Source organism: Cervus canadensis, chromosome 19 (genome assembly GCF_019320065.1).
Source record: "Cervus canadensis isolate Bull #8, Minnesota chromosome 19, ASM1932006v1, whole genome shotgun sequence".
Lineage (NCBI taxonomy): Eukaryota > Metazoa > Chordata > Mammalia > Artiodactyla > Cervidae > Cervus > Cervus canadensis.
The window spans coordinates 43796471-43808895 of NC_057404.1; the positions used below are offsets into that span (position 1 = coordinate 43796471).

The following is a 12425-nucleotide window of genomic DNA, read 5'->3' on the forward strand; positions in this document are numbered from 1 at the left end:
CAAAGTATTGGAGCTTCAGCTTCACCATCAGTCCTTCCAAAGAGTATTCAGGGTTTATGTACTTAAGGATTGAGTGGTCTGATTTCCTTGCAGTCCAAGGACTTTCAAGAGTCTTCTCCAACACCACAGTTCAAAAGCATCAATTCTTCAGTGCTCAGCTTTCTTTACAGTCCAACTCTCACATTCGTACAAGACTACTGGAAAAACCATAGCCTTGACTAGACGGACCTTTGTCGGCAAAGTAATGTCTCTGCTTTTTAACAGGCTGTCTAGGTTTGTCATAGCCTTTCTTACAAGAAGCAAGCACCTTTTAATTTCATGGCTACAATCACCATCCACAGTGATTTTGGAGCCCAAGAAGATAAAGTCTGTCACTGTTTCCATTTTTTCCCCATCTATACGCCATGAAGTGATGGGACCAGATGCCATGCAAGAGGCTCTTCAGTTCCTCTTTGCTTTCTGCTATAAGGGTGGTCTCATCTAGATATCTAGGTTACTGATATTTCTCCTGGCAACCTTGATTCCAGCTTGAGCTTCATCCAGCCCTGCATTTCACATGATATAGTCTCCATATAAGTTAAATAAGCAGGGTGACGAAATACAACTCTGACGTACTCTTAACCAATTTGGAATCAGTCTATTGTTCCAAGTCCAGTTCTAACTGTTGCTTCTTGACATGCACACAGGTTTCTCAGAAGGCAGGTAAAGTGGCCTGGTATTCCCACATCTTTAAGAATTTTCCACAGTTTGTTGTGATCCACACAGTCAAAGGCTTTAGCATAGTCAATGAAACAGAAGTAGATGTTTTTCTGGAATTCCCTAGCTTTTTCTATAATCCAACAAACATTGGCAATTTGATCTCTGGTTCTTCTGTCTTTTCTAAATCCAGCTTATACATCTGGAAGTTCTCAGTTCATGTACTGTTGAAGCCTATTTGAAGGATTTTGAGTATTACCTTGCTAGCATGTGAAATGAGTACAATTGTGTGGTAGTTTGAACATTCTTTGGCATTGTCCTTCTTTTGAACTGGAATGAAAACTGACCTTTTCCAGTCCTGTCACCACTGCTGAGTTTTCCAAATTTGCTGTCATTCTGAGTGCAGCACTTTTACAGCATCACCGTTTATGATTTGAAATAGCTCAGCTGGATTCCATCACCTCTACTAGCTTTGTTCATAGTGATGCTTCCTAAGGCCCACTTGACTTCACACTGCAGGATGTCTGGCTCTGGGTGAGTGATCACGCCATCGTGGTTATCTGGGTCATAAGACCTTTTTTGTATAGTTCTTCCTTTTTTGTATATTTTTGACACGTCTTCTTAATATCTTCTGCTTCTTGTTAGGTCCACACAGTTTCCGTCCTTTATTGTGCCCATCTTTGTATAACATGTTCCCTTGATCTCTCTAATTTTCTTGAAGAGATCTCTAGTCTTTTCCATTCTATTGTTTTCCTCTCTTTCTTTGCATTGTTCACTAAAGAAGACTTTCTTATCTCTTCTTGTTATCCTTTGGAACTCTGCATTCAGATGGGTATATCTTTCCTTTTCTCCTTTGCCTTTTGCTTCTTTTCTTTTTTTTTCTCAGCTACTTATAACGCCTCCTCAGACAACCATTTTGCCTTCATGCATTTTCCCCGCCTTGGGTATGGTTTGGATCACCGCCTCCTGTGCAACGTCACAAACCTCCATCCACAGTCCTTCTGGCACTCTATCAGATCTCATCCCTTGAGTCTATTTGTCACTTCCACTGTATAATCATAAGGGATTTAAGTCATACCTGAATGGCCCAGTGGTCTTCTCTACTTCCTTCAGTTTAAGTCTTAACTGTGCAAAAAGGAGTTCATGATCTGGCCCATAGTCAGCTCCCAGTCTTGTTTTTGCTGACTGTATAGAGCTTCTCCATCTTTGCTCGCAAAGCACATAATCAATCTGATTTTGGTATTGACCATCTGGTGATGTCCATGTGTAGAGCCATCTCTTGCGTTGTTGGAAGAGGGTGTTTGCTATGACCAGTGCATTCTTTTGGCAAAACTCTGTTATCCTTTGCCCCACTTCATAAGGCCAAACTTGCCTATTACTCCATTCCAGTCCCCTATGATGAAAAGGACATCTGTTTTTGGTGTTAGTTCTAGAAGGTCTTGTAGGTCTTCATAGAACTGTTCAACTTTAGCTTCTTTAGCATTAGTGGTTGCAGTATAGACTTGGATTACTACGATACTGAATGGTTTGTCTTGGAAACGAACTGAGATCACTCTGTCATTTTTGAGATGGTACCCAAGCACAGCATCAGGCTCTTTGCCTGTGAGGGCTACTCCATTCCTTCTAAGGGATTCTTGCCCACAGTAATAGATATAATGGTCACCTGAATTAAATTAGCCCATTTAAGTTCACTGATTCCTAAAATGTCGACGTTCACTCTTGCCATGTCCTGTTTGACCACTTCCAATTTACCTTGATTCATGGACCTAACACTCCAGATTCCTATACAAATTGTTCTTTACAGCATCAGACTTTACTTTCACCAATAGATATATCCACAACTGGGTGTTGTTTCTGCTTTGACTCCATCTCTTCATTTTTGCTGGAGTGATTTCTTTGCTCTTCTCCAGTAGCATATTGGACACCTCCTGATCTGGGGGTTCATCTTTCAGTGTCCTATCTTTTGCTTTTTCATACTGTTCATGGGGTTCTCAAGGCAAGAAGCTGAAGTAGTTTGCCATTCCCTTCTCCACTTAGGGGCTTCCCTTGTGGCTCAGCTGGTAAAGAATCCACCTGCAATATGAGAGACCTGGGTTTGATCCCTAGGTTGCGAAGATCTCCTAGAGAAGGGAAAGGCTACCCATTCCAGTATTCTGGCCTGGAGAATTCCATGGACTGTATAGTCTGTATAGTCTGACTTGCAAAGAGTCAGACACGACTGAGCGACTTTCACTTTTTCCACTTAGGCACAGACATGAATAATATAAATAAACACTAAAAATAACATATTCATAAAGTTCTTCTAAAAACATACTACTTTTCCTTATGGTAAAGACCAGTCCTCAAATGAATTTGTTAACTAACTTCTTACTTAATTTGTCATATTTACATTTATTTCTAATATTATTGCAATTGAGTTTTTATAGTTTTTTTCTAATATGTTTAAGTTAAATAATCAACTTTTTTAACACTTAAAACAGAGGGGAATTAAAAACAATGCTCAACTTTCCAAAGCATTTTACTTTACAAAAAATAGACACATCTGACAAAGTTCAGGCAAAGAACTTGTGTTTCAACATGTTCACTCAAATTAACCCACAGCAAGATAGATAAATTATAAAAAAGGAAAACTCAAAATACTTAAAAACAAAAAAGCACCCTGTTGACTCAATATGGAACAAAAATACCTGTCAGGTAAAAGCAGGATAATCATATGATTTATTGTATGTATTGGAATATCTGCTAGAGCTAATCAAGCTAATACAAACAAGGATTCTACAGTAGTTATTACAAATATGCCCCAGGACTTTCAGGAATATATGAAAGTTCACAATGCATTAACATGTGGAAATCTCAGATGAGGTATAAAAACTATGAAACTTTCAAAAAAAACAAGACAAATGACGGGTAGTCAGAAATGAAAAATGATGAATTTCATAGCAGAACTTGGATATGTCAGAAAAATCAGGCAAGTAAAAGACAGAACAATGGAAATTATGAAGTCTGGAGAACAGTAAGAAAGAAAGACTGAAAAGACATGAAGACAGTTTCAGTGACCTGTGAAACAAAGAGTGGTCTAAATATAATAGATACAAAAATTAACTCGAAATCGATTAAAGATCTGAAACCATAAACTTCTTACAAGAAAACACAGGCTGTAACCTCACTGACATCAGCGTTAATAATGTTTTTGTGGCTCTGACTTCAAAGGCAAGGAAAACAAAAGCAGAAATAAACACATCAACCTAAACAGTTTTTTGAGCAGCAAAGGAAACCATCATTAAAATAAAAAGGTAACCTACTGAATGGGAGGAGAAGATATTTGCTGGTTGTATATCTGATGATGGACTAACATCCAAAATATATCAAGAACTCATTACAATAACAATATAACAACAAAAAACCCCAATTCAAAAACGGGCAGAGGATCTGAATAGACATTTTTCCTAAGACATACAGATGGTCAACAGGCACATGAGAAGATGTTCAACATCACTATCAGGGAAGTGCAGATCAAAGCTACAATGAGATACCACCTCACACTGCTAAAATGGCTATTCTCAAAACGACAAGGAATAACAAATGTTGGGGAGAGTATAGAGAAAAGGGAGCCATTGTAAACTGGTGGGAAGACTGTAAATTGGTCCGGTCACGATGGAAAACTGCATGGAGACCTCTGAAAAATATGGAGGCCAGGGACATGTGTGGGAAGACAAACATCATCAAATTTGGTTAGGTGATTTCATCTCCTAACTGAACATATATCAAAACTGTCATCAATTATTCTAGTTCCAAGACTGGATTACCTAGCCAGCAATGAAGAATAGATTAACAGAACGGTTTTCAACTAGAAAGAATCCATAAAATCACTCAGGGAGATTTATCAAACTATATATCATGCACACCTCTAACTTCCCACCCACATCCCCATGTGGAGAACTAACTGTACCTCCATGAAAAAGATAAGAGAAAAGAAAGTGGAAATGCTATTTCTCTAGCATTATTTTCACAAACGACAACATGAAATGAGAAAAGCATTATAATTAGATGAGGATTTTTGTTTCTATTTTTAGACAAAGGCCAGTAACTCAAATGTAATGCCATATCTCCTTACATTACTTTAAAAAAAAAAAAAAAGAAGATAATAGATAACGTGCTTATGTTTGAAGTTCTGCCCAAAGAGAGTAAAAAAGAATAGGAGTTTCCAACTCTATGGGATGCTACCAAGGGAAGTAACATAACCACATAAAGCTCTTGTCCCAGTACTGCCGAGGCTGCTTTCACAGGCCTAAACATGTGCATGGCCGGCCTCTAAACAAGGTCCACGGGAAGCAGGACATATGTTTCTAATGACATTTTATAAACATTCACAAGAAATAATAACTGCATCCTGTAATACTCACTGTATTTTCTGCATCTAAAATAGACGTTTCAGCTCAGAGAACAGTTTTAATAGTTATACTACTTGGGATCTCTCAAAGGTTCTCATGTTTTCCACACTGTTCTACATATCTTATCAATGCCTGTACTAAAAATATATACTAACATCATGAAAAAGTGGAAATTAATACACTTCAAAATAAGTTAAAACCAATCATAGCATTTCTACATAGAAGACTATCTATACTGTATCAAGAAACTCTCTTGGAAAAGACTTGGTAGATTTCTTTCCCAAAATATAAACATTATCATTTCATGAGAAATTTTTACATGACCAACAAAATGAAAACCATCTGAGTGCCTTGTATGTAGTAATCCAAATGGTTTTCTAACCTAATTTTAATTGGAAACACATAATCCAGTGGCTAAAAGCTTAGACTTTGGGTCAGCCAACCTTTCACTGAAGTTTCAGCTCCACCATTTAAAGCTTCCCTAAAGTACCTAAAATCGTGCCAATGTCCCCAAGAAATCTATTTCATGATCCTGTAAGTGTTTTGTTAAGCACTAACTCTGAAGATAATTTAGGTCTTTCTATTTTAGAAGAAGACAGGCTAAAAATAATGGATTGAAATATTCCTAAAACAACCAAAATTTAGAGAAGAAAAACTCTAGGGACCATTTACTGATTAGAGGATCAACCCCACAACGTTAGAGATGAAGAATGCTTCAGGAGGTTATGTGACCTTTCCAAGATAAGATAACTAATACATACAAGAGAAGGTTTTAGAATTAAGGTCTCCTCTACTCTTCACATCATAGGAATATAACTGAAGCCTGAAAAAACACTGGGAGAGGTCAAGGTTCAAAAAAAGAGGCTGAAGATTCCCAGTAATTTAATTCTATTCTTAATTATAGTACATTTTACTCAATTTGTCCCTATTCTTTAACCACTTCCTCCCACACTCCATCCCTACCCACCCATGCCCTATTAAGCCATAACTATTAATGAAATCAAAGGAATGAAGATCAAAAGAGCCATCGTTTTTTACTAGAACTTCTAATCATAATTATCCCACCAATGCTTTAATTATTTAAGAGCAAATGGTCAGCACTCCCAGAAAACCAAGGCCACAGACACTTTTCTGAGGGGCAATGCGATGCAGGGGTGAAGAGCATGGGCTCTGGAGTGCAACTGGACTCCAGTGGCTCCCATAAGCCTTTAGAGAAGTCACCAACTGACCCCTGCCCCCAACAACCAACGTCTCAGTTTCCTAATTTGAAAGAAAATAAAGAGAGAGAGAACACTAGCACATCTTGATGAACTTAGGCAAACATTAAGCAGATATTGCAAAAGAAGCACTCAGCATAGTTACTAGGCATACAGTAACTGTTCCAGAAATATCAGCACTCTGAGGATGACAATGGTGACATGCCAGCCCCTGTCTGCACCAAGTACATGAGCAGGAAAGCAAGCAGAACTCCATCCTTTCAGGTTACAGAGGTTAACATGAATATTTTCCCTTAAGATTACTATGCTGTGCCTATCTTTCCCTAAATGACAAGATTAACTTGTTTTTCAGGAATTAAGGAAATCAAGTATCAGTTAATTTGGCTTATTTTTAAAATAATAATTGAAGGGGCACTAGACGTATTTATTTAGCACATGAAAATTTAAGTCAAATACATTTGGCTTTGAAAGAAAATGAGCTTCCCTGGTGGCTCAGAAGGTAAAGAATCTGCCTGCAATGCAGAAGACCCATTCAATCCCTGGGTTGGGAAGATCCCCGGGAGAAGGAAATGGCAACCACTCCAGTGTTCTCGCCTGCAGAATTCCATGGACAGAGGAGCCTGGCGGGCTACAGTTCATGGGATCGCAAAGAGTTGGACATGACTGAGCGACCAACACTTTCTTTCTCTGAAAGAAAATAAAAGAAACTACATAGTTTGACTTTCAAATTTCTTTAAACGTAAGGTGAAATTTTAAAAATATGAAATAAAGATAAATTCTGATAATTTCAGGACAAGTGTAATGCTGGCCTTTGAAAAAGTCCCAAAAGCCTCTTTTAAATAATTCCCTTATTACTCGTGATTTATTCATCCCAGAATGTATCTACATCAATATAATTGTTCTGCTTATCAATTTTTGAAACTTTAACGTCACTGCACAGGCAGTTATTTATTACAGGACAATAGATAGCAGGTTTCATTTAATACCAAAGAAAATAAATTTTTATTACTCTGCAAGTTGACAGAGCTTCCAGGCTTAAAATACCTCCTCATGACATTACTTTACCTGACATAAGGTCCTTGGGCATCGTTGGCAGTTCTGAAGAGGCTCAAACATCTGTTTGGTGAGTATCTGAAGCTTGACATGATAGGAACTGCTTGCTTTAACCAAAGAAATGACATATGCCCTAGGATTACAATTTCAATCTTCTTAAAAAGCTCTGAACTTGGTTATTTCATAACCAAGCACTATTATCCCTAACAGCCAAGGCATTATCTAGTAACAATTAAGCTGCCCTACATAAGGAGTCTGATTAACTCTTACAAATTAGGGTACCATTAGGAGCATTAGGGGTTGGAACCTAATTATAGGGCATTAAACAGTCTTGGTGCTCTTCACGTGTTAATGAGCCAGTCAAAGTGCCCAAGTTTCTATCAAAGAGTATAAGGAATTTGTTTTCAAATGTTATTTAGACTTTTTTTAGATTTTCAAAGTGGCTACTCCAATTTCAGGAGGCAAAACTTGAAGATTTAAATAATAATGTTAAAATGACAAATATAGCTAGCAACCAGCTTCTAATTGAAATGTGCTGTCTCGTGCAAGGACATTTTTAGTTCAGTCAAGTCAAAGTTTAAAAACCTATACACATTAAAACAGAATATTACAGTCTACTGAAGTCTGTACATGTTCATTAGGATCAAAGACGTTATTACCTAACAAATAACACCAGAACTTCCTTGCAAAAACATAAATGTGTCCAGATTAATATATAAAAAAAAAGAGATAAAGTGTACTGTCTATAAATTGTCTTTGTTTTCAAAAAAGAACAAAATAGGTACTGACCATGTAAAAAACAGCTTTTCTTAAGGTAGTAGAAATGAATAGCAGGGATTTATTTTTTAAATGTCTAAGTAACAATTAAAATATATAGGAAATAATAAAAAAATTTCTCTATACATTTCTACATTGCACACATCTTCAGAAAACTACTGATTTTTTTAAAAAAATTTCCAGATAGTTACCCTTCCTTACATGGTTTTAACCCTTCTTCATATTGAATAAAAATGCCACGTATAGATGACAATGTTTAAAACTGCTAAAAAATCACTTACTCCTTTGTGATAGAAATTTCAACTCATATACAGTAACTTCCACTTAAGGTTACTGCATTAGATATTTTAAGATTATTTAAGTATAAGTTGACCAACAAAACAAAATAAACTATTTCTGACATGTATAGACTCTGACATGTATGAGCTCAATTTCCTAGGCATCTTCCATAAAAATTTTTGGAAAGGTACACCAGCCAAAAATGAAAATACAGAAGAGAATATGAAAGAATCTAAGAAAGAATAGGACTAATAACCCAGCAAGGCAATGAAAAGAAACCCCATGATGACAGCTAGGCAGCAGGCTTAAGAATACAGACCGTCCAAAATCAGTCATTCAATAAACAGCACGATAAACGAAGTGAACGATACTCATGTAATACTGTAAATGCCGTTCAGTAGTTTTCAACTATCAGATTTAAGAGACAAAACATGATAAACAGCTATGGTGAAAGAACAGAACCTGCACATTTAAATGTAGAGCTGAGGGAAGCTGGGAGGTAAGGGGCAGAGAAGGAAAGAAGGGTAGAAACCTCAATGTCCCGGTTTTACACTGGGCAGCCATGAGTTACTGTTCAAAATTAATGAAGCAATAAATATAGTTTGAAGTGTAACACCTAGAGCTATTAAGTAACAGAAGAAGAAATGTGGTAACAAAATTGAGAAATGTATGTTAAATTTCTAATCTTTCAGAGCAGCAACTTGAAAGAAAAGAAACAGAGGTATGAGGCACATTGATTACAGAAGAGAAGCTACCAATCGAGAACTAAAAACATCTGGGGAAGAAGATACCAGAAGTATACTGGGGGTGGGGGTGGGAAAGAGAACATTACTTTTCATTTTATGTACCTTTTTTATACTTCTGAGATTTTATTTCTAAATACATGACTATTTTTATAATTAAAAAAAAAAAAGTCATCCAAAATCTTGTGTTTGTGATTTTAGAAGGTAGACATGACAGGGATGTATAATAAAATGTTTATAAGTTACTTGGTTTAAGATTAAATACTGTTGATTTATTTTCAAAGATTTACAGTAGATAGAGAATAGCATCAAACTTTTAATATCTATTAGCTAGTATTTATTTAATCATATGAATCCAAACATACATTCTTACGTTACTACATTAAGACCATGAATTGTTACAAGAAACATTTCCCCTAATCTCAAAATCATGAAGTTGCTTCCTTTATTTCTGAGGTCCCCTCACCCTTGCCAAGGTTCTATTTTTAACCTGTAACAGTATATAAAATAAGCCATGCACTTATAATTCTTAAACTCCTCCTGAACTATAAGTTATGTATCTTTAGAAGATGAATTATTATGATACAAGATAGAGCTATTAAATATTGTGATCAAGTCATATAATCTGATTTTGTAAAAATTTCTTCACACATTTAGGAAGCTTTCAAACCCTGTGTTAGTGAGCATCGCTCAGTTCTCATCCCCTCCAATTCAAGAGAGGTGCTCATGAAAACACAGACAACACACCAGGCTAAGGAGTGAAGAAAAAAGTAAGGTTAGGAATGATCTCTGTCCATTAATATTTGCACTCTAACCTTTAGGAAACTCTAGGAATAACATACTTATATAATTTGGTTTCAAAACTGCTAGTTACAAATACTGTAAAAATTACACAAACATATGGTAGATGGATAGCAGACTATAAAATCAGACCAAAATGAGTTCAAGTCGTGGTTCTACTACTTAGTAAAAGTGCAAACTTGGGCAAATTATTTAAATCCTTTGAGAGTCTTCTAAATTAAGAATAATAACCAGTGTTTGCATATGTTAGAGAACTTAAGATGTTAAATCACACCTCCAACAGTACTGGGTGAAGAAGTTTCCTTAGACTCTCAGGCTCTTCAGTTTTCAGGGACATTCGTCAGCACAGTTTCGTGACTTTGGTGTGCCACATCACAAGTGAATTAGCTGAACAATTTGTTTCTGCTGGCTGTTTCATCATTATATTATCAGGTCTCATTAGAGTAGAAGCTAATGTATTTAAAAAAACTCTTAAATTGGATATTTACTCTTGTTGCATATACATACACACATATATGTGCATATATATATATATATATATGAGAAATATGATAATAAACAAACTCAGGGCAAAATAATTAGATAAGAAATATATATGGTTTAATATGGGCTCAGTCTCATATTTTAATTGTAGTTTTCATGTTTTAGTTTTGCCCCTGAGGTTTATGTACTTAACCCTACCAGACCCCTTCCTTCCTCAATTGCAAGCAATGGCACAAAATTTCTCTTGCTCCATGTTCAAGAAAAGATTTTAAATGCACATAAATTAAGAGAAAAATGTGTTAATGAGTTTTAGTCAATTCAGAAATGGTATACTTTCCAGTTTAGGTAAGAATTGAGATCTAGAAAAAAACAGGATCCTGAATAAGGATGAAACCAAAAGCAGAAAGGTTAGAAAAACAGGGGGGGAAACTGGTGAAAGAATAATAATAGTGGCCATATATTCAACACCTGATGTGACAGCCAGATGCTTTAAGTAAATCATCTCTTATACTGTGAACAACCTCACAAGTAGGTATAATTACCTCCACCGACAGATGAGCAAACTGAAATTCAGAAAGGTTAAATGATTTATCCAAAGTCACTTGGGTAGGAAGTAGCACAGCCAGAATGCAAAGTGAAGTCTGTCTGACTCCAAGGAAAGTCAACTCTTCATCACACAAACTATTCTGGGAATTTAAATTTCCAGGACATCAGAATTTTGTGAGAGGGCAGTTATCTTTCCCTTCAGTTGTACAAGAGGAAACAAAACCGAGGTATAAGAACCCTTTATGTCCTCGATGGCTCTCCTAGTCGCTTCCCTGGTGATTCAGATGGTAAAGAATCTGCCTGCAATGTGGGAGAGCAGGGTTTGATCCCTGGGTCGGGAAGATCCCCTGAGAAGGAAATGGCAACCCACTCCACGATTCTTGCTTAGAGAATCCCATGGACAGAGGCGTCTGCTGAGCCATAGTTCATGGGGTAACAGACACGACTGAGTGACGAACACAGCCAACAGCACCGTCCTTGATGAACACCACCCCCCACTTTATTTTCTCCTGTTATTCAAATGAATAAAATAGAGATTTAAGAAAGGAGGGTGAGAGGGAAAGAGGTGAGGGGGAAGGAAAGCCATGAATGTATTTTCTTAGTGTGAACTAACATCTGTTTGCCTGTATCCATTTCCTTCTCCTGTTCCTCCCAGCAGTATGACACAATGAAGGCACAATCATACTGAACTGCCCTTCACAGACCGTGGAGAGAGAATTAGAACAAAAAACATACATTTAACTCCCAAATACACACATTGCGCTTTACACAAGCCCCTTTTAAACTCTAAGAATCCCAATGACAGTGATCTACTTCTGTTTCTGGGGAGTTCCAGACTTACCATGAAACTTTGAGGCTTCAGGATCATTCACATTGATAGCAATTAACTTCCAATCTGTTTCACCCTGATCAATAAGAGCCAAAACTCCAAGGATCTTCACATGAACAACTTCTCCACGAGAAAGAACCTTTAAAGAGAAAAGAAACTCAGAATCTGCAAGGCTTTGGAGACGTTTACTCATATATTATAAAAATCCATATGAAAGATTAAAAGCACTACAGATTGAAACTTAATAAAGCTTTAATAATTAAAATTATTATAAACTCAATCATAAAGCCTTTTATGATACACTTTTTAGAATAGATATCTTGAGCCCTTTTTAGAAACTGAAATTATGTATAGATCTTAAAATTTAATGTAGTAGGCCTAGAAACTCATACTAAGCAGGAAATAAAGCCACGTACATCATGCTATAGTATAAATCTGGCTTCTGCTGCTTGGGGGTAAAAAAAGACATGAGAATTCTTTGAAACTGCTTAACAGTACCTTTTCTTTGCAAACTATATTTATCAGTTACTAATGAAAAGTAAAATTTTACCATATCTGAATGCAGCCTTAAGATAATGAATGACAATCAAAGAATTATGAATATGTTAAA

At 36.4% G+C, this 12425-nt stretch overlaps 1 protein-coding gene across 2 annotated transcripts in view; it reads right to left on the reverse strand.

The window, feature by feature from the left end:
• Positions 1 to 12425, reverse strand: part of PPA2 (inorganic pyrophosphatase 2) — a 91234-nt gene that overhangs the window by 36774 nt on the left and 42035 nt on the right. For both annotated transcript variants that reach the window (XM_043438321.1, XM_043438320.1), the window contains one exon: positions 11828 to 11954. In XM_043438321.1, the coding sequence (XP_043294256.1) occupies positions 11828 to 11954 (127 nt within the window). The remainder of the gene's footprint in view (positions 1 to 11827; positions 11955 to 12425) is intronic.